The following is a 27068-nucleotide window of genomic DNA, read 5'->3' on the forward strand; positions in this document are numbered from 1 at the left end:
AAAGCCACGTGTTCCTTTTGGTTCTTTTGTCCGGCCTAAATTCACGTGGCAAGAATGACATGTAAATATATTGGGCCGACTTTTTTACTTTATAGGCCCAAAGTTAGCCCATATTTTTAATATATTTTTTTTCCTTTTTATGGACAAAAACAACGAAAGGAAAGAAATGAGAAGTAATTCCAAAAGTCCGCCACGTCTAATTTGAAATTAGTTCGAATTTCAAAAATACAGTACAGGCTCCTTCAGTCTCTCTAACACATACACAAAATCCCCAAATTAGGAAAAGGTAAGAACCCTAGGTTCTCTTCTTCGATTGAGAAGTTCGCGGTGAGAATTAATCGGAGACGGCTTCTAGAGGATACTGCGTCAGTAACTCGAATTTTGGAAGAAGACTCCGATTTGGAATTTTGTACGCGATTGAAAGAGAGAAAGGAGACGAGATCTGTAAGAAACTTTGATTCTAGAAGATGGCTTCTCGTAACCAGAATCGTCCTCCTCGTAGTCCTAACTCTGTAAGCCTCTTTTCCTCCGTTCGTTGCTACTTAGTTTCGCTGTCACTTTTATGTGTTCTGGGTTGGTAAAAAAAAAAAAACAAAACCCTAGAAATTGGGTTGGTTGGTTGGTTGAATTACTAATTTCGCGTTTAGGTCTTATTCTCATCGGCTTTGACATTTCTTATTCTTATCGAGAAATTTAGAGTAATTCTGGGTTCTGGGATTCTATTTTTTCTTGTAGCTGGATATGGTCTCGTTACAAAATTGATGAAAAAATCTGTGGCTTTACTTGATCTGTATATGAATTATGTTTGATGATTTGATTCAATTTCAGAAAAAGGAGGGTTTCGGTAACATTCCATTTGACAAGAGAAGGAAAGTGGAAACGCAAGGGACTGGGAGAAGACAAGCGTTCTCTGCTGTGAACAAACAAGATATCACGACGACCAGTGATGTGGGCAGTATAGAAGAGTGTGGGAAAGTAGATTTTACTAAAGATGAAGTATTGGCATTGCTTAGTGAGAGAGCAAAAGCTGGGAAGTTTGATACAAAGGTTTGTTAACTGAGTTAAAAACTTGCTCTATGCTCTTAAACATTGTGGATGTTTTCTTCTGTGGTTTTACTTAGAAGTTCTTTTTTTTCCTCTGTCCCTACAGGCTAAGATTGAGCAGATGACGGATATTATCAAGAGACTGAAGGTTTGTGTTAGATGGTTCCAACAAGTTGATGAAACCCATGTCCAAGAGAAGGATAATTTGAAGGTTTCTCTAGAATCTGCGGAACAAAAATACAACCACAAAGGTAATTTTCTTTCTTGTGATTCCTTTACATGAAACAAGTTGTTCACGGATTTGGTTATAGTCCCTGACTTTAAAACTTTTATAGAGTTGGAGGCTAAGACAAAAGAGGAAGAGCTACAAGCCATTATATCGAATTTGGAAGAGAATGTAGTGTCACTACATGATAAGCTTGCAAAGGAGGAGTTTAGTAAACAGGCAAGGCATCTTTTTCCTCCCTGCGAATGCTATCTCTTAATACAAATCTTTAACTGAGTTTGATTTCTTACTTTTTGGACACTAGGATGCCATTGAATGTCATAGAAGAGAGAAAGAATCTAGAGTTGCAGCTGAGAAAGTGCAGGCTTCTCTCGGAGAAGAACTTGATAAAGTTAAAGAAGAGAAATTGACTGCTAATCAGAAGGTATATATCATGTTTCTGTTATCTTCTTTAGGTGTTTCGTTTCTATATTCCCGTGTTAGTTCTACAGGATCTGTTAGGTACTAAGGAAAATTAACTGTTTTATATTTATAGGTGGCATCGCTTGAGGATATGTACAAAAGGCTGCAAGAGTATAACACAAGTTTGCAACAATATAACAGCAAACTCCAGACTGATCTTGAAACAGTTCGAGCTGCACTCACACGTGCTGAAAAAGAGAAGTCAAGCATCGTGGAGAATCTTAGTACACTAAGGGGTCACAGCAAGTCTCTGCAGGATCAATTGGCTTCAAGCAGAGTAAGTTTCTTTTCTCTACCATTGGTCTTATAGTCTCGTGCCTACTTCATTGGTCTCATTTCTCCTTAATTTGTTCCTCCTCCTTTTTTGCATTCAAGATTTTGCAAGATGACGCTATAAAACAGAAGGATTCATTGCTTTCGGAAGTTACTAATCTTCGGAATGAGCTCCAACAAGTAAGGGATGATCGTGATCGCCAAGTTGAACAGTCACGGAAGCTAACTGAGGAGATCGGGAAGTACCAGGAGCATGTTGGGAAATCATCGCAAGAGCTAGGCAGCTTGATAGCAAAATCAGGATCGTTAGAGGTTGGTACTTTTTTTGAAGTATTGGATGTCAGTTCAATGTTGCATTTTCTGAATTCCTGCCTCATATTTGGTTAGCTGACATCGCAAGTTTTACACTGCAGGAAACATGTTCGTTGCAAAAGAAGCGAATATGTATGTTAGAGCAGCAATTAGCAATCGCCGATGAAAAGCAAAAGGTACTGGGATGATCAAGTTTATTTTGGAAGTTAAAGAAGTGCATTACCAATTTACCATCAGATGCTATTGATTTCAAATAGCTTCTTTGATAGATATTTGTAACTGTGAATACAGATTGCAGATGCATCAGTATCTCTTACTAGGACAGAGTTTGAGGAGCAGAAGCATCGACTCTGTGAATTACAAGACCGCCTTGCGGACATGGAGCATCAGCTCTGTGAGGGAGAGTTATTGCGGAAAAAGCTTCATAACACTATTCTTGTAAGAAAATATTGTTTTTTGGTAGGATTATATATGTGGCTGTCTTGATATGAGCTAAGAGAAGTTCTAAATTCAGGAACTAAAAGGAAATATACGGGTCTTCTGCCGAGTGCGTCCCTTGTTACCAGATGATGGAGGACGACATGAAGCAACTGTGATAGCCTATCCTACTTCAACAGAAGCTCAAGGAAGAAGTGTTGATCTGGTCCAGAGTGGTATGACTATTGCCTGACTTGAACTAGTTTTAGCTATGGATGACTAATCCCGCATAAAATCCCTTTTTTCTGACTCGTGTTCACACATGTCATCAGGAAACAAACATCCTTTCACATTTGACAAAGTTTTTAATCACGACGCATCCCAGGAGGAAGTATTCTTTGAAATATCTCAACTTGTACAGAGTGCATTGGATGGCTATAAGGTATGTACTCTTCATTAGTTTATGCATTACGGATATTCCTGCTATGAAAATAATTTTCCTAAAGGAACTCGCTTGAAGTAATGTTGGAATATGTTGTATGTGTATCGCAGAGTGCCTTTGTAGATGTAACTCGTTTTTTCAGTGTCAAGTTTAAAGACAGATTCTATTACTGATGCATCTATCTTAAATACTTTGTGGATACAGGTTTGTATCTTTGCGTATGGTCAGACAGGTTCTGGAAAGACCTACACCATGATGGGCAGGCCTGAGAGGCCAGAACAGAAAGGACTGATCCCTCGATCACTTGAACAGATATTCCAAGCCAGTCAAGCACTCGGTGCACAAGGCTGGAAGTTCAAAATGCAGGTTTACATTTCATCCCATATTGCTGATTGATTTTCTTTGCATCACCTTTTCCCTAACTTAATTTTGGATTACAAACTTTTCTTTAAAATATAGGTATCGATGTTGGAGATATATAATGAGACCATCAGAGATTTGCTCTCTTCCAATCGAACAACTTCTATGGAGTTGGTGCGAGCAGACAGTGGCACCTCAGGAAAGCAATATACAATCACCCATGATGTAAATGGACACACCCATGTCAGCGACTTGACCATATTTGATGTATCCAGCATTGGCAAGATATCCTCACTCTTACAGCAGGCTGCTCAGAGCAGGTATTGCCTTTGAACTTTATAATGATTTCTACCCTGTTTTGCTAGCCATGGATTATGAGAATATAGTGACATTCTTATTCTTGTATGCATACATGGTAATTGAAACTGGATTTGAATGCATAACATAACAAAAAAAATAACTCTCTCTCAATTAACCCAACATGTAAAATCTCTTTTTGCAGGTCAGTAGGTAAGACTCAAATGAATGAGCAATCATCTAGAAGTCACTTTGTGTTTACTATGCGGATTTCAGGTGTTAATGAGGTAATAATGTCTTTGCCATCTGGAGTTGGTTCTTGCATTATAGACTTTCGTTCCTACTTTGAAATCCTTTATTTATCAACACATCTCTCCTTTTTCAGAGCACTGAACAGCAGGTACAAGGTGTTCTCAACCTTATCGATCTTGCTGGAAGCGAGAGGCTGTCAAAGAGTGGGGCAACTGGAGATCGATTAAAGGAGACGCAGGTTTGTTGCTACTTCAAACATAAGACTTTCCAAGGTTATTAGCTTCAACATATCCTTACTGATCTTTGTTCTGCACTACCACAGGCTATAAACAAAAGTTTATCAGCTTTGAGTGATGTTATCTTCGCACTGGCTAAGAAAGAAGATCATGTACCTTTCAGAAACTCGAAGCTTACTTATCTGCTACAGGTTTGTTCTCGTTGTTTATTATTTTGTGTCTGCAGGAATGTTTACAATGCTGTTGTAGATTAAGTAACAATGGTATATCTTTGAACAGCCTTGCTTAGGTGGAGATTCAAAGACCTTGATGTTCGTAAACATTTCCCCTGACCCGTCTTCTGCTGGAGAGTCTCTTTGTTCTCTTCGGTTTGCTGCAAGGGTGAACGCATGTGAAATTGGTATACCTAGGAGACAAACTTCACAGAAGCTCCTTGACTCTCGCTTAAGCTATGGCTAAAAATGTTCAGAAAATTCTGCCAAATAGTAATTCACAGCTCTTCTCTTGTGGGTTTTTGACACATCTATCTCTTGTAACCTCTCAAACGCATTACTAACATTTAGTTCGGGATCTTTATGATTGTGGAGCAGCTTGCTGTCTTAGCAACGTGGCTTTCTCCATGTTGTATGAGAAACATGATCATCTGCTATTGATTGTTTAATGTAATGCTTTCAGAAATCTGAGTTACTCTTGTTCATTTTCTTACAAAACATTAGACTTATCACATAACATTAGCAGCTACTTAACTGCGACACATAAACTGTTGTTTCCAGTGAAGGTCTTAGCTATAGTTACATCCCCAAAGTTATTAACTTTTACAAAAAACATTTAAACATTACAATGCCATTTTGCTCCAAATTTACCTCTTACATATAAGTGTCAATTCAGAGCCTCTGTAGTGAAAACAAGAAAAAGAAGACGAAAAAAGAAACTGGTGATCTTGTTTAGATATCTGTTGTTTGTTGATGATCCACATGTCTTAACATGGCAGCTTGAAACCCATGTCCTTGCCTGCCACATAATCAGTCCAAACATCAAGAGCTCCAAAACTTGTCATAAGGACTGTGCTCAGAGACATCACTGTCCCAACCGAGAACACTATAATGGAAGCTCTTCCAAACTGAGCTACAGCTTTCTGAACCAAAACAAGTCCCAGAAGTGAAGCAAAGAAGCAAATCAAGGAAAACACGTAAGCTGTGTCTGTGTTTTGCATTCCTAACAATAAGTATTGAACTGCAGACATTGTTGCTGAGAAGAACACCATGAAAGAAGTAGTTGCTGCTGTTATCTGAATCATTCATCAAATACTCGATTAAAACACTTAAGAAGAATCAGAAAGATGGTGAGACAATATGTTTTTTTTCAATTTATGTACCTGTGGTGGTGTCCCAGCTTGAAGAAGAAGAGGGCTTATAAGCATTCCACCTCCAATACCGAATATACCTCCCAATAAACCAGCTAAAAATGACATTACCGGGAACATTAACCGCGTGGACTGGTCCAGTCTTGTATCTTCTTGATTTTTCTGCTCATGTAAGATGTTAATATTTAGTACCTGATATGTTGTTGTTTGAATTCAATGTTGTTTGTAGCTTAGTGTTGTATTTACCTGATTACTTGGGGAACATTCTGGGCGACTTTCTGTTCTCGAGAGAGCCAGCTTTGTGAAAATCAAAGCAAGAGGTATCTGAAGTGAAAGCAGAATCCAATACTCCACACCACAAGGCTTTATCGTTATGATTCCCTGCACACAAAACATATACAGAATCAGTCTATTCTTTTCGCTATAGCAAAACCAATATATAAAGCCTATTAGATATCATTACCTTGCCATCTTTATTCCCACGGAGAAGATAAATAACAAAGAAAGACGCCCAAACAATAACCAAGACACCAAGTTTTGTCCATGGAAGCTTTGATTTGTTTTTATTAACCTGAGCTTCAAGTAAAGGTGCTTTAAGGTTCTTTGTATCCTCCTCTATTTCACCTCGTCCTTTCTCGGGCCTCTCATGTCCTTTTCCTCTCGCAATCTCAGACTCAATTTTCCAGAACTTGACTCCATTTCTACAAGTCTTCAAGCTAGACCAAGCCAGAAACACCGCGAAAAGAATAGTGATGAGCCACTCAGGAAGAACTCTGTTGCAGATAACACCAATACTCACTCCTAGAAGCATACAAGGCTCAAGAAGTAAAGCTAAGTCATAATCAAGCAAGGCTTTTCCACCAAAGAGATTGCTGATTACGTTAGCAATGGAACCACCGGTTACCATAAAAGCAGAGAAGCTTGAAGCTGTTTTCAAGTCTAGCCCTGCAACTATAGTCATGATTGGAATGAATAAACCTCCACCGCCGATTCCACCCGCGCTAGAGATTAAGGAAGCAAAGAAACATAACACTCCAGCCACAATGATCGCTGAAGATAGCTTGAGTTCTGCAGCACTTGATTCTTTTAAAGATGTTCTCCATTGTTGGACCTTGTATAGCAGCTTTTGATGATATATTGTTGGTGGACTCTCTTGATTGATCTCTTCTTGTTGATTCGCATTGATTGCCAAAACACAGAGAAGAAGAAGAAAAAGGACAAAAAGGGCCGTCTTCATTGTTTTGGTCTGAAAGCGTGGAACTTTTTCTTTTTGTTTGCTTGTGATCTAATTAAACTTTGTTGAGTTCTTTATATTGAAGGTTTCAAAGAGTGGTATGCACATTACATTTGCAAGTTGCTTTCGGATGAGTAGGCTGCAAGTAATCTCATTGACCTACGTACTAGACAATGATATTTTAAGATAGATTCATTGATTTACCTGCGATTTGTGGCACAATACAGACGAAGAACAGTTCTAAGAAGGTGAAGAAACAGTTATTGTCTGACACTGTGGAATGTGTCGTCTTAGATAAGGAGAAAAAAACAGTTATTAAATGGTTTTGGATTTGACATTGTGAATGATTGTGTAATGTGTTTGATCCTTGACAAGTTTCTCTTTGCAATTGTTTATGTATTAAAAGACAGCTTTCAATCTGTTTTAAAGAAGGGGACAAATAAGGGAGCGTCTCCTCTGAACTTCATGGAACATGAAAGATCCAGGTTAATTAGTCAAATATTAATTTAGAATAAAATAAAATAAAAGATATCTGTTCCATAGCTAAATTTTAGAGCAAACTAAGTCAATGACAAGAGAATCTTTCTAGAGGCGAACATGAGTTTAAAGAAATGACATTATGAGCAAAAGATTGAGATTACAACTAAGTGACATAATGGACGAAAACAAGAAGAGGGTGGTTGCGGTGTTCAAAACCAATAGATGAAGAAGACTATGAAGATCAGTATGTTTTGTTTTGGAGCAGGGGTGACGTAAATAATATACATTAATTAATCAAATATATACTCGTTCTTCGATCTTAACTTCTCTTTTCGCTTATGCTCAGCAAAACGTCACTGTTCACACCATTTGCTACTACGGAGGAGGCAACTTCACATCCAACACTTCATATTCCCGTAATCTCAATCGTCTGATCTCCTCTCTACCTGATCTAACTCTAAACATCAATGGCTTCTACAACATCTCCGCCAATAAAGAAGTCAACGCCATAGCTTTATGGCTTTATGCAGAGGAGATGACCAAATTTGGATTGCATCAGTTGCATCACAACCGCAGCAAAACAGCTTCTAAGCAACTGTCCAATCATCATTGAAGCCTATATATGGCTCGAAAATTGCATGTTTCGTTACACGAGTCGAACCAGTTTAGGTCAAATGGAGCCAAGTCCTTTTGATCACACATCAAGTAGCGTGACGGACAAGGAAGGTTTCAGCAAGGATTTGGGTGAGCTATTGGATTCATTAGAAGCTAAAATCGAGGCTGAGTATGAGACCCAAGAGATTAATTTTGCAGCAGGAGTGAAAGGGTCGATCTACGCTTTGGCTCAGTGTACACCAGATTTGTCTGAATCAGATTGTAGAATCTGTCTTGCTCAGATCTTTGCTGGAGTTCCCACTTGCTGTGATGGCAAGACAGGTGGATAGTGGATGAATCCAAGTTGATATTTCAGGTTTGAAGACTATCCGTTTTTCGATCTCTCGGTTATTTCAGAACAGAATCAACCTCTATCTCCACATAACAATAACACCATAAGAAGTGATCAAGGTATTACAAGTTATGCCAATGTCACAAATGGATGAGAAATTCAGATTTTACCTTTTTATCCTCTGTTGTTGCTTGCAGTAAACGGTAAAAAAGGGTCTAAAGCTCTCTTCTTTGCGGTGGTTACCATTGTGACAATTGTCTTAGTTCTTATCTTTCTCTCAATCTACTTAATGAGGAGGAAGAGGAACAAGAAGAGTACCCAAAAGGAAAAAGCTGAAAGTAAGTTTTGAAGCTGATTTAGTGATTATTAATGATTCAATGATGCTAAAACCCTGTTCTCGTCTCCTTCCTTAACAAGCATGCAAATTTCAAGCTGCAGATGAATTTGAGAGTGCAGACGCATAACATTTTGATTTCGAGACCATAAGAGTAGCAACAGATGACTTCTCCTTAGCGAATAAGATCGGTGAAGGTGGTTTCGGGGTTGTCTACAAGGTAACCTCATCTAATAATATACTCCAAATTAACTTTACTAATTCAATCAAGGGTCGTCTTCGAGATGGGAAAGGGATAGCCGTGAAAAGGTTATCGATACAATCAGGACAAGGCAATGCAGAGTTTAAAACAGAAGTACTCTTAATGACTAAGCTGCAACACAAGAACCTTGTTAAACTCTTTGGTTTCTCCATCAAAAAATCTGAAAGACTACTTGTCTATGAGTTTATCCCAAATACAAGTCTTGATCGGTTCTTGTTCGGTAAATATATAGTCTCTCATTACATCTTTTCTCCTTTCGAAAACTAGCGTTTCTCTGTTTCAGTTTTCTTTCCCCTATGCTAGTGAATGTAGATCCTATCAAGCAGAAGCAACTAGACTGGGAGAAACGGTACAGTATCATCATAGGAATCTCCCGAGGATTTCTTTACCTACACGAGTTTCCAATCATCTACCGTGATCTCAAATCCTCCAATGTGCTTTTTGATGAACAAATGCAACCAAAGATATCAGATTTTGGAATGGCAAGACAATTCGATTTCGATATAACTCAAGCAATAACAAGAAGAGTTGCTGGAACTTAGTAAGTCTTAGCTAACAACAACAAAAGAAACGGAACCACAAAGAATCAAATCTCAATCTCTCTCATCTTTAGTGGATATATGGCTCCAGAGTATGCTATGCATGGAAGATTCTCAGTGAAAACAGATGTGTACAGCTTTGGAGTTCTTGTTCTTGAGATCATTACTGGTAAAAGGAACAGTGTATTAGGGCTTGATGAAGGCAGTCACATAATGTTTCTGATCCAATTCAATATCAAAACCCTAAATTGACATTTGTTTATATAGAAATATTCTGTCAAAGTTTTGAACTTTTTTCAGTTGGGGAAAATTAAAGTTTGGGGCTTTTAAATACACGAACCTTGTCCCTTAGATTCTTCTTCTTCTTCTTCGTTTCTGTGACTATGGCAGCTACTCTTCGGAGATTATACCCTAATTCTATACGCAATTCTCTTCAAGGAATCTACTTGAACAAACCCTTTATCCGAAATCAGCTTCTTCGTCTTTCGAGTTCTCAAAGTTCATATTTTTCCTCAGATCATCAGTTGGGTTCTGCGTCTGCTGAGGTTTCTTCAAATGCAGGTGAGTTTAGTTTCGGATTTCTAGCTTTATATTCGAGTGCCACTCAGTTCGATAAAATTATTGGGGACACCAACTGTTTGTGGAAATGCGTCTGAGAACATGCGTTTTTTTATCTGTATCAGTGAAAGTCTTCTCTGTTTGCTCTATGGTCTATAGAAATAACCCAGCAGAAGCCGTATATTGCACTTGATATAGCTCTGCTTCATATGTTAAAAATTTTAAGATTTACAGAACCATGATGAGACAAAGCTAGCTAATACTTATAGTTGGTGATGAAGTTGAGCTTTTACTGAGATTGAATGTGTATAAAACTTAACTGATGCTTCTTACTCTTTAAGATGCTATAATGTTGGATATTTTCGGATCCTTGTATCTAGATGTTGAAACTGATATGTGAGTCTTGTGAGTGATTATTATCAAGGAACAGCGACCAGTGGTGGTATCATAAGTGAAGGGTTCCTAAGATGGAGAAATGGAGGAGGGACATGTCACAGCTCGGCTGTAATTGATTCCTCGGCTTTGGTTGAGGTTGGTGCTGTAGTTCATGAAAAAGCGGTCTTAGGTGCAGAGGTTCATGTAGGATCTGGTACTGTGGTTGGACCATCAGTTAAAATCGGCCCTTCCACAAGAATCGGGTAATATCTCTTGTACAATGTCTCTGAATAGACCATTGTTGTATTCAGCACCTTTAAAAGATTCTGTTTGCTGAGTTTCTTTTGTTCTATCCAGATATAATGTTTCAATTAGCAACTGTAGTATTGGTGATTCATGTGTGATCCACAATGGGGTCTGCATAGGTCAAGATGGTATGAACCAAACTCACATGGTTTATCAGAGATCATAGGATTGAAGAGGTTATGGTTTGAGATTAAGTCTTTTAATTGCTCGTTTATCTTTCTTTCAGGCTTTGGTTTTTATGTTGATGAACATGGAATCATGGTCAAGAAGCCTCAAGTAATAATCCCTAATTGCATTTCTCTAATCTGAATCAATCAACAAATAGCGGGTCATTACTCATTCTCTTTTCTTTCTTTCTTTGTCATCTTTAGACTTTAAACGTGAAGATAGGGAATCGTGTAGATATAGGAGCAAATACTTGCATTGATCGAGGCAGGTAAGAGATCTGCATCTATTGACTAACTTCCTTCAGTGCACTATGCGCAGTTTCATTAGCTCTGTATAACAACAAATTATGCAGCTGGAGAGATACAGTAATTGAAGATGACACTAAGATAGACAACTTAGTGCAGGTTTGGTCTCTTTTTGTTTTTTGGCCTTTATAAATTGATTAAACAGTATCCATCATATGCTTACTTTCTTTCTTGTTTTTTTGGGCAGATTGGTCATAATGTGATCATAGGAAAATGTTGCTTGCTTTGTGGTCAAGTAGGCATCGCTGGTTCAGTAACGTACAAATCTGAACCCTTTTTGTTTCCATTGAAAGAAACAATTATTTGAAGTTTTTCAAGACTCAAAAAGTCAAAAAACAAATCTGCAGAATTGGTGACTATGTGGCTTTAGGGGGACGAGCTGCTGTTCGAGATCATGTCTCCATTGTATCCAAGGTATAATAATAGGCTTCAACCGGTTTCAAAAAAGCGGTTTTCTTGATGCGTTTTGGTTCACAAAAACTTCTTTTTGTGTGTGTTTAATGTTTAGGTTCGACTCGCGGCTAATAGTTGTGTTACTAAAAACATCAATGAGGCAGGGGATTTTGGAGGCTTTCCTGCTGTAAGTTAGATCTGTTTATCTTTTTTCAAGATCTTTAATTATTGTTTCGACATTTCATCAAGAATCAGTAACAATAACCTGAACTTATCGATAGTTGACCTCGACTAAAACAGAGTTGAAAAAATGGTTTCCAAGAAATTGAATATCAAAATTTATGTTTGGACTTCAGGTTCCAATTCACGAATGGAGAAAGCAGATTGTTCGAGCTCAGATTTCGAACAAGAGAAGAGCCTAAATTTATGTACTACTCAAATGTATTCGCATAATGTCATTTGTTAGACTCATGTTACAGTAAGAACACAATCAAACCAGTAACTGAGATGTTTTGCTCAACTAGTTAACAAATTTGTTTTACCTTTGACCGGACAAATCACTAAACAACGATTTAGAACTCAAACTAAAAAGCAATAATTTCTACATTATAAAATGCATAAAGTATTTGAGTTTCCTTTCTCGTGCCACATTAAGAGAACTTTGTAACGAAAATCCAAATAAAAACCAAAAAATTACCCGAGATTTGAGGACACAATCCAACGGTCTCTATTCTGAATTGCTTTTGCCATATTAACAAAAACAAAGAAGGAAAAGAAAAAGGACAGTGAAAAGAGAAGACAGAGATTAGTTTTGTTTAAAATGTCTAGGGTGATGATGGACTTGTTTTGTATTTTACGTCAAGACCAAGTAACTGGTTTTAAAACTTCAAAGTTAATAGTACAACAAAGTGTGAATTATTAAGGCTACACAATATAATTTGTCTCTCTCTATATGTGTATTATATGAAGTTGGATATTTATTTATTTATTTTATTTGGTGGTATTATTAGCATGGGACTATGTGTGGGTTGCATTATTCAGAAATTTCAAATGTATTTTTGTGAGACAGCTTCTCTGGCTACAATTCATTGGTATGAGTCACCTCTCTTAAGCAATCAAAATGGTTTTTTCTTATATATTCTCTAATCTCTTTCATGTATTGCTTGTCCACCATGTTTATGTTTTCCTTTTATTGCATGGTTTTATGGTAGCCACTAGTATTATGCTTTCTGATAGTCTAGTACACTAAACAGATGTTTAATTTTTATTCAGGTACTATAAGAATACGATATTATAACTGAATGAAGAATCTTATGAATGTAAATAATTCAACCCTTCGGTAAATAATATATCACATCTTAATTGTTATAAGAATATCGGGACTTAATATATATTTTTGTATTTTATTTCAGTCAAGTCTGGATTTACGGTGTAAGGTTACTGTCAACCGTCAGGTCTATCTTAACTTTGATTAAAGCTTGGTACGTACAACAAGCTTGACTGTATCAGTTTGCATCCTAGATTTTCTTTTGACATAATAAGACAAAATCAATAAATCATAACAATCAATGTTATAAACTTATAATATAAATAGAGGAGGCTCTTTTGCAAGTGAAATATGAACATCACATACTAAATTGTTATAGGTTTAGTGATTTATACTAAATTGTTATTGGTTTAGTGATATTTCATAGAGCTTGAATATAATAGATTTCATGCGACTTAATCCTTTATTTAAAATATCGTTTATCAAAACATATAGTGTACTAGGTTTTGATGTCTAGCTCCCTTTACACCTTGTAAATTGTAATTAGAATAATTTGATTGTTTAATGACAATTACTTAATTATAGTGTAGTATAATTAGATATTTTGATTAATTTATTGCTGATAGCCTGATATAATGCAAAATATATTTAAGCTTCGACTCAAACTCCTCAGTAAGAGACTAAGAGGGATACTAATGAATCTGATCGAACAACCAAATCTCAAGCCACGCAGAATCTGTTCTTGACAACCTTGCAAACAAAGTATAATTTATACGATGAGATAACGTTTACCAGCACAATAATTTTTTTTTAGTTTTCACAATTCTTTCTGAAAATATCTAACGTACAAATACCTTCTAGATAATATAAATTAATTACACTGGTCTCAGTTCTTTGACAATATTCAATTTGTTTACATCCCAAGAAATTGTAATAAAACAGCTCATATATTAGCAAAATTTGGATGTAGTTTTGAACCTTTTTATTCAGCTTGTTTCCATCCTCCCGTTTGGCTAACGGAAACTCTTTGTAACGATTATCATTTATCATCTATATAAATTCTTTTTTGACGAAAAAAAAAAAAAAAAAAGATAATATAAATTAATTATTTTAGATTATTCTTCTTCAATTCTCATCAACACTCGATAACATATTTCATTATTTGTGATTTTTAAAAATATTTTTGGCATATATAGCTCGAGACCTCTCGCTGTCGCCTATGTCTCTCATTTTTGTTTTTGGCACATAAGACCCCAAAATGAACGAAGAAAATATCTTCAAGATTGGTAAAACTATTTACAGATTTTGACGGCAAAAAAATATTATTAAACAAACAATACACGATTTACAGACTTCGGTAATTCGTTTTCTCAGTTGCGTTTTGTAAATGTGATAATAATTCTTAGGCGTAAAGTAAGACTGTGAATTAAGATTGAAAGAATAATATATATATATATATATATATATATATATGCTTATAATTTCCTATTCTGGAAACAAAATTATTCCTTTTTTGGAAAACGAACGTATTAGGCTGCAAACAGATGATATATGTATTAGACAACATGTTAAAATGATTTTTTTGCAATTATTGATGATGCGCTGGTTCCTAGCTATATACTAGTTTAAAGGGCAATTAGGTATGTAGTCTATTTTGATAATTCCAAAATAAATAAATAAAATCATCTTCCATTTAATAATTAGCACTTTCAAAAATTGCAGATAGTTTCGTTCTTAAACTGATGGAAATTTAAGTGGGGTTTTTAACATAAATGTAATCACAATTTTGCTAATGAATTGACGCAAACTTAACTTTGTTAGCATTGACCACAATCTTAATTTTCTTTGTTAACATCTCTGTGAATATTAAACTTTGTGGATGCTCATTAATTCCATGATAAGTTTCATAACCGTTGATAGATCTTCTTGCGCCGTGTCACGAACCAGATCTCAACCGTTTAAAAGAAGATAAAAAAAAAAAACATATGAAACAGACAACAAAAAGAATGGATTTATGGAGTAAAGAGTAAAAAATGAAAAGATATGTCATCTCCAAATTTCTCAATTTTCTACATTTAAAAATAAAATAATTGTGATTGACTTGGTATTAATTTTAGTTTTGCATAATTAAACACATACGAAACTCATCAAATGAATTGACAATTTTGAAATTACAACATGAAAATATTATAAAGGGAAGAAAATTTGGAGTCAAATGAAAAGAAAGAAAGAGTGCATTCAGAAGCAAGCAGATCATAAAATAGGGCAGTTAGTTGCACACCTTAATGATTTATATTCATCGCATATTCCTCAAATGATAACCCACACCAAAAATTATGATGTCATATTATTATATTAAGGTTCATTTTAGTAAATCCTAAACACTGATTAGATTCTAAACAATAATTTTGTTCGTAGAATAAAACAAACAAAATTCTCTCTATACTTGGATAGTTCAATCCACAGCATATATGAGAAATTATGATGAAATTATGATGAAATTTTTCGTTTGATTAAATTGATATATATTGATTTATATTTCGAGAATAAAAAACATTAAACCAAAAAATTTGAAAATTTTTTATAATAAATCATATAATTTTTCTAAAATTATCAAAATCATTTAAAATCTCATAAAAATCAAATCATTTGAAATATTAGATGGAATACATCTCCCTCAAACTCATCCTAAAACCAACTTTAAATCAAATCAAGGGATTTCAAATGATAACAATAAATAACATATTCTTCCATCTTCGATTCCACTAATTTAAAATCTTAAACAACACATTAATTAGAATCATGATTACGAATAAGTAATCACTCATTAGTCTATCTCTTATCTCTCGTGCGTGTTGAGTTGTGAGTTGTGTGACTTATCTTATGTGTAACATAGTTGCCCAAAAAAAAAAAAAAAAAAAAAATCTTATGTGTAACATATATATATATATATATATAAAGAAAGGGGCACCAACCCATTTAGAAAAAAATCGTCACATTTCATAAATAAAAGTGAAAAATAAAAAGCCTCTCTCCTTTCTTTCAGTTTCGACATTCCCCAGAATCTCTCTACCCTTTTTGTCTCCAACCCCCCCCCCCCCCCCCCCCCCCCCCAAAAAAAAAAAAAAAACAGAGCGCACAACAGAGACGTTCCCACTCTGTCTTAATCTCTCCTCTGTTTCAATTCCACAGTATGTTTCTTTATATCTCCTCTAATCATTACACGTTTTTTTGTATTAACAGTTTTTTAATATGATTTTTTTTGATATGGCCTCTGTTTCTTCATGAACATCATGATCATCTCTCTGTTTCTCTTCTATAGTTTTGTTCCAATCAAAGATCGATGGAAACTGGTGGTGGAGCAGTTCCGGGTCAAGAAACCGGATCCGTAAACCCAGATGGGTTTGTAACGATCGATGTGGAGAGTTTCTCTCATGTCATGCACAAAGACTTCTCTTCTTCTAGTCCTAGAATTACTGTATGTTTTCTTTACAACTTTCATACTTTTTTTTGGTTTAATCATCAGAAAATTCATAAACACACCTTTTGTGTTTATCATAATTTGTTTTTTTTCTATTTTCTTCTCTGTTTTCGTTTTTTTTTTCCTTGGCTTTTGGGGTATTTATTAATTTTGGTGAATGGTGAGAATTATGGAAGAATCGCCCATAACTCTACTATAGTCGTCGTTTTAATTTCTCTGCTCAGTTTTTTTCGTCTCATTTAATATTTTTTTTTTTCAAGTAAAGAAATTAAAGTAAACCCTAATAAAAAGTTGACTTTTATGTGTCAGTTTTTTTTTTTTTCCTTAATGTTTTCACTGCTTTGAAACTATTATTTATCAATCATCTCACGGATTTCTTCTCTGTTTCCTTTCTGATATTTTGGCATTTGGCATGAAGCTTCTTTTCGATATTTTAATTTCTCTTTTGGAGTCTTTCTAAGGGGTGAAAACACTCAATTATTGAGATTTTTTTATTACGATATTGAATTACAAAACTGAAAAAGAAAAATGAACTGATTAATAAATAAATAATAAAAGTTGCAGAGAAATGTATCGAGGAAAGGGTCTCCGAGAAGCAACAATAACGAGAGGAAACTCCAATTTGACGCAAATGGTAATGACAAGGAGACCTCATTCCCTCAGTCCCCACTTAGAGGTAAAAAATTTATACTATCATTCTTCTATATCATCATTATAACAGTTTAGAAAAATTTAATACATGTCATATTCTTGGTTAATTATAGTATCATCTTCTTTAATACAGTCTCTATCAAAAATTACGATATATGGATACATTGAAGTAACGTTTTTTACAAATTCATTTTTTTCTAGAGCCCATGAGTGTACATTTTGTTTCTTTGCTTATTTTCTGGTACCATATAATAGTATCTAATGGCCCTAGCAGATTCTTGAAATAAATTCGGTTTGGGCTTATCTGCAACTCTGTTTAATATTAAAAAAATCTTAAACTTTACAAAAATAATATGGGTGTTTACGATGGAAACAAATAAGTATCTTTTAGATTTTTTCATATTGCATTTCGAATTATTATTGTTTTTTATTGAGGTTAGATATTCTCTTTTGGATAGGTTAATCTCTTCATGAGTTGCTTTTGAGTATTTTTATCTTTAATGCAAGAAGGTTTGGTTTGCCTAATCTAAGTTAAGTAGAATATTATTATTAATAGTATATTTTAGTTTCAGTGATTTAATTTCTTCTTTGAAAGGTATGCATTAGACAGTGTTAGGTAGGATTTAGTTTATGTGACCAACCCATGCGTTTTTAGCTGTAAACCTTAACGTTAGGTTGATACATTGGTTTATATAAAGTTGAAAGTCTCCATTTATCTTCTACTAACTAACTTTTCACGTCATGCTTGCAATCTATGCACGTCGACACGTTACATGTGTACATACATATTTACAAGTTCAACAACTAGGAAAAACTCTAGTGTTTATCTCTTTGTTGACTATTATTTTGAATATGTGTGTATATATATATATATATATATAAGTAGTTATTTGTGTGAGCAACATATATAGCTTTATGCATACCACAAACTAACCAATATTCCAACTTTTGATTCTCCTGCACCAGTGCAACGCATGCACTCATACTATTATTAAATTTGGCAAACAATAACTAATGACTACGTTATGATTCGATTTTATTTGTCTAGCCAAATAAAGAAAAAGGAATCATTATTCATTTTGTTAAAAATTAAAGCTTTGTGGTATGGCATTTTGATGAGTTGTAGGTTCAAGCACGCCGGAAAAGCCGAACACCGTGGGGACCATAGATCATGCAGGCACGGCCACAACCGCAGCCACTGCTGCTGTTTCAGCCTCGCCGCTTCATCAAATCACCATAACTACGGCTGCCACTGCCGCGGGAAATATGATCACCGACCAAAATAGGGAAAGAAGGTTCGGTTTCTCGAGGAAATCGAGTTTTAAACGCTCTCACACGTCTTGGATGCTTGATCCGAAGAAAATCGTCCTCTTGTTTGCAACTTTGTAAGTATACTTACAACACTTCCTTTAATCTCATCATGATTTACTTATTTATAATTAACTTACGAAAACTAAAGAGTTAAAAAATATAAGGCTCAAAAATGCATATATAGATCTATAACTAATTACTTGAAAATAAACCCATATTTTATTTTGCTGTCAACCCCCCCCCCCCCCCCCATCTTTTATACTAGTATAATTATCTTGTTAAATTTAATTTAGGTTTGCATATGTAGATCAATACTTGAGTCAGTATTGGTGTTCTTACATCATCATTAAGATCTTACCATATTACAAGTACTAATTTTATATATTATTAGCAAATAGAACCTACACTAGCGTGCGGGAATAAATGTAACCACATGCTATTCACCTAAGCTATTACCATATTTAGGTCTCACAAGTGTTTGTATCATAAAGTACATCACCACACTATCATCGGCTAAATTGCAGAATGTATGACGTGCCATGCCAATATTCATTATAATTATATAACTCGTTTTGAATTTTGCTGCTATATATCAACCAAAGTTGACACATGGTTTTTAAAAAGTTTGATGTTGAAATATTGCCAAACAAGTCCAAAACTCCCATAACAAGTCCAAAACTCCCATAAAAGCATGTGGTGTAGATTCTAGAGTATGAATTGTGGTATGCATTTGGGGAATAGATCATTGAAGACTTGCAGCTGTTGATCACAATATAGGTGGTACAAAAATCAGAGTTGTTTTTAGAAGAAATTTTATTTATATATAGTACGATTTAGTCGCTTTGTTGTTGTCTCTTTAAGTTTTAACTATGAAGTCTATAATCGTTATCATTGGTCAAACCACACCTAGCTACATAGTATTCTTTACTAACCAGCAGACTGCTCAAACTAGGCTGTTGCAATTGCTACTAGTATTCATATCCTCTAATATTAATCTCTAGCATTCATATAATCCAGTGCGTCACATGTCATGTAGCGGCCAGTGAGAACCTTAGGCATGCTTTTTGATAATTTATATGCGGGAAAAAAAAATCACACAATTCTCTCCAACTTGGGCTAGCATATAAATTCAATATTTGTATGGATTTTAGCTTTGACCCAATAATATGGTCATTGTAAAAACTAAAAAGGTGCTGATTATATTGGGCTTATATAACAAAAGAGTTTTGATCAATTTATATTTGCTCTATATATTCATCATCCGCATTAATTTAAATCATCTTCCAATAAATAATTTAGTAGCTTTTAGAGATGCGAGGCATTGCTCGATTGCTTTGTCTCTCGTCGTAAAGCCTCAAAATCACTGCCGCAGTTTCCTCAATCGCACTCTCTGTCACTTCTGCAAAACAAAACAACTCACAAAATTTCAAAAAATATTTTATCAAAATGTTATTAACTTTTCATCATATATAATAATCGTCTTACCAATCACTGGCCATGTAGGATTCTCTGCGAAAATTCTCTTGGCAAGCTCAAGCTCTTCTTTAACAGAACCCAACTCAGAATACTTAGTCTTATAACTCGAACCAAGTCCAAGACTCTTGGCTCTAGCCTCTCTTATCCCTTGCAACACGACCGGATTAATCATCAGACCAAAAACTTTTCTAGGGTCGATCTCAAACAGAGTCTTGGGAAGTTCCACACCGTTAACGATCGGTACATTAGACACTTTGTAACCCTTTTGAGCTAAGTAAGTAGAGAGCGGTGTCTTCCCTGTTCTAGAGACACCAACAAGAACAATGTCTGCTTTCTCAAGATTCTCAGGCAAGGCACCGTCGTCGTGTTTGATCGTGAATTCGATTGCTTCGATTCTTTTGAAGTAGTCTTCGTTGAGAGATGAGTGTGCCACGCTACGTGAGATACCGGAAGGGTTAGTGCCTAAGTGAGATGAGATTGAGTCTGTGATTGGTCCGAGGATGTCTAGTGATGGGATACACCATAGCTTACAAGCTCTCATTGCTGCTTCTGCCATTGATGGATCAGCTAAAGTGTATATTACCATTGCTCCTTCACTTGCTGCTTGCTTTATGATCTCCATTAACTTCTCTCCATCTTCAATCTTCAAAAAAAAAAAATTACAAATAGAATTCAATATCGGTTTACAGAAAACCGAATCATTGAGGTTCGGTTAAGATAAAAACCGAATTAATTTATGTAAGTACCACTAAAATTCCAACATCTTCAGCTAGAATTAGGAGATCGTACCATTTAATTCGATCGGTTTAAAATTCGGTTTTTAAAATTGAGGGAATTTAAAAAGTGTTAACCGGATGGATTTCGGTTCGGTTTAGCTGAAAACGGAATTATTAAGACAAGAAAGAGGTGAGAAGTCGAGAATACCCCTGAGAAGAGATGTGTGTTAACGGGACAGCCACGGTCGACCAAGCAGTAATCGAATTGGCCCAAAGCAGCGTTAACGGCGTGTTCCGCCGTCCATCCAGTTCCGTCAGAGACTATGTAAATCGACTTTGCCGCCGTCATATCCGTCTCGTTATCTCCGTTACTTGATGAAAATGATGATGACACGTCACTGTCCACTTGTGTCGAAACATCAGACCGATTCGAACTTTCGATCGGACGCATCGGACCGGTCGTGGTATTTGAACCATTGTTAATCGTACGGTCCAGCTTCGCGCCGCCCGACCTTAAGGTTCGTGCTCTGTTCCAGCGATTCAGCTGGGAGCTGAACTTTCGAGGCTTCCGTTCCGAGCCAGGTTCGGAGGTGTTTAAAGAAACGGAATCCGAACCTGCAGGTTTGGAATTTGAGTTGAGACTGGACGAGATGATCGGTGGTGGACGTCCCTGCAACTTCATCGCCGAGAGAAGTGCCATTTCTTTATTTTATTTATTTTAATTTATTTTTTTTCTAACAATTTATCGTGACCCTTCCTTCACTTAATAATATCTTGTCAAATTTATTGGAAATTTGGTAACATATAGTTTTTGTAGAATATTATTTTAGTTTCTTTTTTTTTTTTTCTTACTTTGTGTTTTTTACGCGAAGCTCGAATTGGTTAAACCAACTTTTTACAAATTCTCGGTTTAATCTTTAGATTATAAAGATTTGGTATATATTTTCTTAATCGGATTGAATAGTACTGTCTAATGTACACAATACAACTTTGATTTCATAATTCAGATTTCAGTTTTATCGCATATAAAAATTACTCAACCGAATTAAGCTCCGGTTTAATTTTTAAAAAATCGGTTTACATATCGATTTTGAGTGAATTGATAATCAGGTAGGAACAAAATATTCTTTTAAGAAATAAAAATCAAAACAAAAAAAATTACTAAATAAATCATAAAAGCTAAAATAAAATTTGGATATCTATTATTAATAGAGAGGATTAAGGAACCTAGGGAGACCAACTTTAAAACCAAGCTTCTTAACATCTTCTTGAACTTGTTGTCTGAATTCTCTGAAGCTGAAGTTTCTGTAAGTAGGGTAATCACTTGAACAACACTCTATAACGGAGTCGTATGATGGACATAAAAAATACGCCGTTGAAAATCTCTCCACCGTCGGATTCGTCATCACACGGTGTTCCACACTTTTGTACATGCCATTGCTCCATGCCTAATTAAAACATATATACAATTAGAGATTTTGAAAGAAAACTAAGTTGTAAGATCAGGGGTAACTCTTATAGCTAGATTTAGTTACCTGAAATAAGTCACCAATATTGATGATAAGAGCTCTAGGGTTCGGTTTAACGGCGATCCATTTATCGTCTTTAATGAGTTGGAGTCCACCGACTTGATCTTGATACAAGATTGTGAGGAAATCACTGTCCGTGTGTGGCATTAACCCGTACACCTCCGATGGTTTCGGACAAGGTGGATAACGGTTCATCCTTAGATAACATGTATTCCTCACACAGTTTTCTTTGAAGTAATTTGATTTTCGTCCTGATTTCTCTGCAAGAACCTCTGCCAATAGATATGCTAGAGCCTCCGATTCCGAAGCAAATTTCTCCATTATTGAGCTGTGATACCAAAGGTAACAAAAATTATTATGACATGATCCATAAAGGTGGAATGTATAATGGGTTCACAGAAAAGTCATTCTCTTGAACTAGAATACTTACAATTTTATACGAAAAAAAGTAAACCATAAAAACTTATGTAAGTAATAGTATTTTTTGAAGATGTTATATTATGTTATCTAATGGTAGAAAATAGTTGAGTCCACAACTGATAATTGTTAGCTATCTTTCAAAAATCTCGTGTAAAGGATGTACGTTCAGGTGCATCTTACATGACACAAACAGAGACCGGTGAAGAAGAAAACGGGGTGAAGTTCATATGTAAAGAGGTAAAATGGCATGGTTTGTGAGACATGTGATGTGAGTTATAATGGACAATGGTCCCAAGAGACTAAAACAAGAGGAGAAGAGAAGGAAAAATAATGGGTTTGTATGCACCAGGTTGGGAGGAGAGGTACGTGTACGTGTCCGAATCCATTGCTTCTCTCTATGATAGAGATATCTCCTACCTGTTAGGAACATGGGACCCTTTTCTAATTTTGAATCTTCTATATCATTTCTCTTTTTGGACACTGTGGGTATATGTATCCTGTATCCATGTTTATATCATCTTTGATCATTTGAAATTTAAATGATGAATTCTAATTCATTTGTCCTGTGGGATTAGATCGGTCGAGAAAGTATTGGATGACTAGACCACAGTCCAGAGGTTTTGAGTATATATAGGTTTTGAATATAAAATACCGGACGGTATTGATATATATATATATATATATATATATATATATATTCTGTTTTGCTTTGTTTTGTTTTAAGAGATTATAAATCCAAAGTTCATCTCTTTTTTTTAATAAAATAAAAAAAAATCATATATGGAGGTTCCAAAGTATATTATTAGGAGCTCTAAATGAAGAAAACTGAAGTTTATTTCTCTTTTTGAAAATAAGTATTAGACTCTCTTATTGTCAACTGATCATGTGGGTGTTTTAGCTTACATTTTGCATTTAATTAGCAATCAAATGGCTATAAAGGTTCTTTTTTTTTTTTGTGCAACCGGCTATAAAGGTTCTAAACCAATTATTTGTATAGTTTATGGATCATTGTGATTATGAGAAATAAACTTCAGTTTTCATATATTAAAAAGAAATTCTGATCCATATAATAGCTCGTGGGATATACTTTCCTAATATATTTTCTTAAATGTGGTTATGTACAGTATAAATACTTACACACACATATATATTGAATTGGGGTGTTATAATTAATAAAATTTTAGATTTTATTGTCAAATTGCCCCTAATAGTGACTTATCAAGAGACGCCAACTATGAAAAGTAGCAACGGTATGTGGTCACACATAGACTCACACACACAAGCTGAAACGATATAATGCATCAGATGTGTTGTAACTTGTAAGACAACCACATGCATGCAAAATTGCAAAATACATGTACTGATGTACATATGTAAGAATGTGTACAGATTCCAGCACACATTAGTACACACTGATCACAAGATTATTTATATACGTGTGTATATATCTATAGATCTAGCCTGGCATGTTCGAGTACTTCTTCTTCCCTTCCATTATCTCTCTTTGCTAAACAGACAGTTTTCTCGTGACTCTTCCTTTCTTTTCTCATCATATAGTACTGTAATATTGTATTATACACAAGTCTGTACTATATGTGTTTCTAGATCGTACCTTACGTTTCTAAAGGTTTTGACTATCCACATTTTTAAAAAAAATATATAAAAATTAAAATCTTAATTGAACACACTTAAGGAAAAAAATAAGGATGTTAATTACCAAATCAACATCGACGGAAAAGAGAAAATAATTTCACTGGACAGAGAAAAACGTTATAACTAAGATATTGCAAAAGTAAAATGGTAGTTGATTTCAGTTATATATATAGACGTGTTGAAAATTGAAATCTTTTGAAGTGTAATGTTTGTAGTATTATTTTAGAATAAACTTATGTCTTCTAATGAGTTGGTTGATGATTCTTTTCTTTTTTTGGAACCATGATGTTGGTTAATGGTTTTCGATTATTTCTCCCGACAAAAACCGACCAAAATCAGTTGGTCTGAATCCCGTTTTTAATTGATAAAAATCTGACAACAATTTGTAAATAAAAGTAAAATATATTTAATATATATAGCAATAAAAATAAAAAGGGTTTAGTGTCTTAAATCACCCCCAGCCGAATAATCTTAAAATTCCGTTTTCTAGTATGTTAAAGAATTTGAAGTTGACATTAGAGCTAGCTAGAGTTGATTTAAGTAACTATGTTAGATCATTCTTTAGCAAAAAGAATTTATGTTAAGATTATTTATAATTCAAATACATAATACTTTTTCCAGGAAGTCTTAATACATAATATTTTATTCATTGTATTTCACATGCCAACTTGCTATCTAGAAATTTAGACTTATTCAGAAATAGTATAAAAATTGGAAAACATAGAAACGCATGAGAGAAGGAGAATAAAGCTTTGACCCAATGGCCAACAACTTTATTTTCCTGTAATTTTTATTATTGTTTTTGAATTTTTATTCATTATAAGTATCCCAAAACTATTATTTAAATATAGATGACGACACTCTATTATATGCTTCAAAACTACCATATTCTAAATTAAAAACTGTGTCTGTCTCCCATGTTCCTAATCTTTGACTATTTAATGTCTGCAAATTGTGTTACTTATAGTCAAAACACTTGACATTAATTAAGATTATCAATATAATTCATCATTTATCCTCGAAACAGTAGGTTAGTATAATCTAACTGAAATAGAACTTAAAACAAAAAGGTTAAGTTGCATTCTAATTTCCATCTTGTTATTGGGATTATTCTGCAATTAATCTGCACATATCTTTTCAATAATTTACATATAAAAAATTATAAATAATAATTAAATTAATTCCAAGTAAAAGTTTAAACTGATGACAAAATTTGTGTACCTGAGAATAGTGAGGTCCTTGTTGTCTGAAATATCTGTCATGGGAACATGAAAAGCTTCTGACCAAGAAAGCTGCCGGAGACAAGTGGCTGACGGTGTTCCCCACCGGTAACTCCCGGCGGAGAATTTCTCCGACTTACTTTTCTTGCCAAAAGGCTCTCTAAAAACCCTAACTTGCTCTTGTCTCATCTTCTCTAACACGTCCATTGACATTCCATGGTTTATCACTTGAAAAAATCCCCACTCCCTTGAAGCTCTCGCAATATCTTCCTTACATTTCTCTCTATCCTTCTCGGCTCCATCGATGAGACGGCTGACGTCAATCACCGGAAGCTCCACCTCTTCGACGACGGCCGTGACAGAGAAGCTCATGGGTGTATCGGGAACATTCTGTTCTGTGTTTGTGATCTGATTATACAAAAGGGTGTTGTATATTTCGTTGAGTGGTGGATCCATGAGAATTACTTAGAGAGATCAATGAAGAAGAAGAAGAAGAAAAGGAAGAAGCAGAATTAAGAAGAAGAGTGACTTTGAGAAAATTATGGGAAGTGAAGGTTATCAAAATACGTGTTGTGATGAGAGACACAATTCTTACATTTATATAGACGTCCACCGATATGCATATGCATATAAACAGTCGAGTGCAATTTGTTTACAATTTGATTTTTAGTATACCATGTTGATGCTAAATATATATAAAAAAAGAAATATTGTTTGCCGCCCGTCGACATTGCTAATTACTCACCACTAATTATATTCATTTAGTGAGTAATTACCATTTGTATATTCACCACAGTCTTTTGCAACGTCTAAATGAGTAAAATTTTGGGTTAGAAAAATATATTTTGAGTAGCCATAATAGTTGGAAAGTGGATAGTTTACTAATCCAAATAAAAAATAAACTTTTAAGATCGTAATCTAGTTTTACTTTTCCAGTACGTATCATATATTACTAGATGAATATCCGTGCTATGCGCGGGCTTATGGTTTACTGTTTTCTAAACAATTTTGCTATTAATTTGGTTTTTTTATGTAGAGTTTATCTATTTTTTAATTATGGAAATCTTGAAAAATATAATTTTGACTTTGATTTTTTTAATACTTCAAATAAGTTTTTTCATTTTGCAATTGAATTATTAGATACATGCATGACCAACTTTGTTTTGAGAGCTTAAATATTCTACAATTCTTGTCTAAAACTTCTTAAAAATTATTCCAAATGAAAGCTTGATCTAAGGATGCATATTTTGTAATAAAGAGTTTTTTAGCTTCTCAGTTATATACTATGAAATACTAACATTTTAATTTTTCAAGATTGCAGCTTGGTTAGCTCTTTAATAGATATAATTAAGATAGACATCTTCCTTTCATGTCATCTCTTCAATTTCTTGAATATAACTCTAGAAATTTTTTTTATAAGAATTTCATTTAATTTTTTTTGACAACTTCTAAATATTAGAATATAAAAACCCCTTCCTCTTTGTCTCTGTATTTTGCTAAACCAACATTCTACAATTTTATTCAATTATCTTCCATTTGATAGTGAACAAAACTCCAATCTTCTTCAAAAAAAATTTAGGGACAAACTTTAATGAATTTCTTTACATTATTAACAAATATCTCTATTACTGCTGCAACTCTTCAAACTATTGACAAATTGTAACTCCTAAACCATATATCCATAGATTTATGGTTTACGTCAAGAGGAAGAAGTGACTTTTTGATTCAATCCAGATGTCATTTTTGTCTTTTGGCGATGC

General features: G+C 34.6%; 6 protein-coding genes and 1 pseudogene across 12 annotated transcripts; 4 read left to right on the forward strand and 3 right to left on the reverse strand.

Moving 5' to 3' along the window:
- Positions 1 to 151: 151 nt before the first annotated feature.
- On the forward strand, positions 152 to 4999 carry LOC104731419 (kinesin-like protein KIN-14C). The gene is made up of 17 exons (XM_087478839.1): positions 152 to 512; positions 829 to 1047; positions 1151 to 1295; positions 1380 to 1489; positions 1575 to 1694; positions 1806 to 2009; positions 2108 to 2317; positions 2419 to 2493; positions 2609 to 2755; positions 2832 to 2970; positions 3067 to 3176; positions 3381 to 3542; positions 3636 to 3856; positions 4039 to 4120; positions 4219 to 4323; positions 4408 to 4512; positions 4601 to 4999. The coding sequence occupies exons 1-17, from the start codon at positions 468 to 470 to the stop codon at positions 4778 to 4780; spliced, it is 2379 nt and encodes a 792-aa protein (XP_087334965.1). The 5' UTR covers positions 152 to 467; the 3' UTR covers positions 4781 to 4999.
- Positions 5000 to 5018: 19 nt separating this feature from the next.
- Positions 5019 to 6960, reverse strand: LOC104731420 (sulfite exporter TauE/SafE family protein 5-like). Its single transcript, XM_010450795.3, has 4 exons — positions 6148 to 6960; positions 5931 to 6065; positions 5697 to 5846; positions 5019 to 5609 (listed from the first exon to the last, which is right to left on the reverse strand). Exons 1-4 carry the CDS (start codon positions 6919 to 6921, stop codon positions 5301 to 5303), a joined length of 1368 nt encoding a protein of 455 aa, XP_010449097.2. The 5' UTR covers positions 6922 to 6960; the 3' UTR covers positions 5019 to 5300.
- A 730-nt stretch (positions 6961 to 7690) lies between these two features.
- LOC104731421 (cysteine-rich receptor-like protein kinase 27) lies at positions 7691 to 9731 on the forward strand (annotated as a pseudogene). Its single transcript, XR_015573666.1, has 5 exons — positions 7691 to 8463; positions 8542 to 8682; positions 8783 to 9160; positions 9253 to 9481; positions 9554 to 9731. The product of XR_015573666.1 is annotated as a cysteine-rich receptor-like protein kinase 27 (transcript).
- On the forward strand, positions 9419 to 12127 carry LOC104731422 (putative UDP-3-O-acylglucosamine N-acyltransferase 2, mitochondrial). 4 transcript variants are annotated; one of them, XM_010450796.2, is made up of 10 exons: positions 9419 to 10040; positions 10462 to 10675; positions 10770 to 10846; positions 10945 to 10994; positions 11090 to 11154; positions 11239 to 11290; positions 11379 to 11449; positions 11539 to 11605; positions 11700 to 11771; positions 11941 to 12127. In XM_010450796.2, the coding sequence occupies exons 1-10, from the start codon at positions 9863 to 9865 to the stop codon at positions 12004 to 12006; spliced, it is 912 nt and encodes a 303-aa protein (XP_010449098.1). In that variant the 5' UTR covers positions 9419 to 9862; the 3' UTR covers positions 12007 to 12127. The 4 variants fall into 4 exon arrangements, 3 of the variants coding, with proteins under 3 accessions (XP_010449098.1, XP_010449099.1, XP_087334966.1); XM_010450797.2 differs by having other exon boundaries at positions 10468 to 10675; XM_087478840.1 differs by having other exon boundaries at positions 10495 to 10675.
- Positions 12128 to 15814: 3687 nt separating this feature from the next.
- On the forward strand, positions 15815 to 23009 carry LOC104727876 (uncharacterized). Of its 3 annotated transcripts, none has more exons than XM_087478841.1 (5): positions 15815 to 16042; positions 16174 to 16329; positions 16891 to 17008; positions 18110 to 18368; positions 22592 to 23009. In XM_087478841.1, exons 2-5 carry the CDS (start codon positions 16195 to 16197, stop codon positions 22617 to 22619), a joined length of 540 nt encoding a protein of 179 aa, XP_087334967.1. In that variant the 5' UTR covers positions 15815 to 16042; positions 16174 to 16194; the 3' UTR covers positions 22620 to 23009. The 3 variants fall into 3 exon arrangements, with proteins under 3 accessions (XP_087334967.1, XP_087334969.1, XP_087334968.1); XM_087478843.1 differs by lacking the exon at positions 22592 to 23009 and adding an exon at positions 19312 to 19530; XM_087478842.1 differs by having other exon boundaries at positions 15816 to 16042; positions 16897 to 17008.
- LOC104731423 (pyruvate, phosphate dikinase regulatory protein 1, chloroplastic) lies at positions 19468 to 21638 on the reverse strand. Its single transcript, XM_010450798.3, has 3 exons — positions 20695 to 21638; positions 19780 to 20413; positions 19468 to 19693 (listed from the first exon to the last, which is right to left on the reverse strand). Exons 1-3 carry the CDS (start codon positions 21184 to 21186, stop codon positions 19590 to 19592), a joined length of 1230 nt encoding a protein of 409 aa, XP_010449100.1. The 5' UTR covers positions 21187 to 21638; the 3' UTR covers positions 19468 to 19589.
- On the reverse strand, positions 21548 to 25888 carry LOC104731425 (gibberellin 2-beta-dioxygenase 8-like). The gene is made up of 3 exons (XM_010450800.3): positions 25310 to 25888; positions 22022 to 22343; positions 21548 to 21934 (listed from the first exon to the last, which is right to left on the reverse strand). The coding sequence occupies exons 1-3, from the start codon at positions 25762 to 25764 to the stop codon at positions 21692 to 21694; spliced, it is 1020 nt and encodes a 339-aa protein (XP_010449102.1). The 5' UTR covers positions 25765 to 25888; the 3' UTR covers positions 21548 to 21691.
- Between the last annotated feature and the right edge of the window lie 1180 nt (positions 25889 to 27068).

Source organism: Camelina sativa, chromosome 12 (genome assembly GCF_030686135.1).
Source record: "Camelina sativa cultivar CO46 ecotype springtype chromosome 12, ASM3068613v1".
Lineage (NCBI taxonomy): Eukaryota > Viridiplantae > Streptophyta > Magnoliopsida > Brassicales > Brassicaceae > Camelina > Camelina sativa.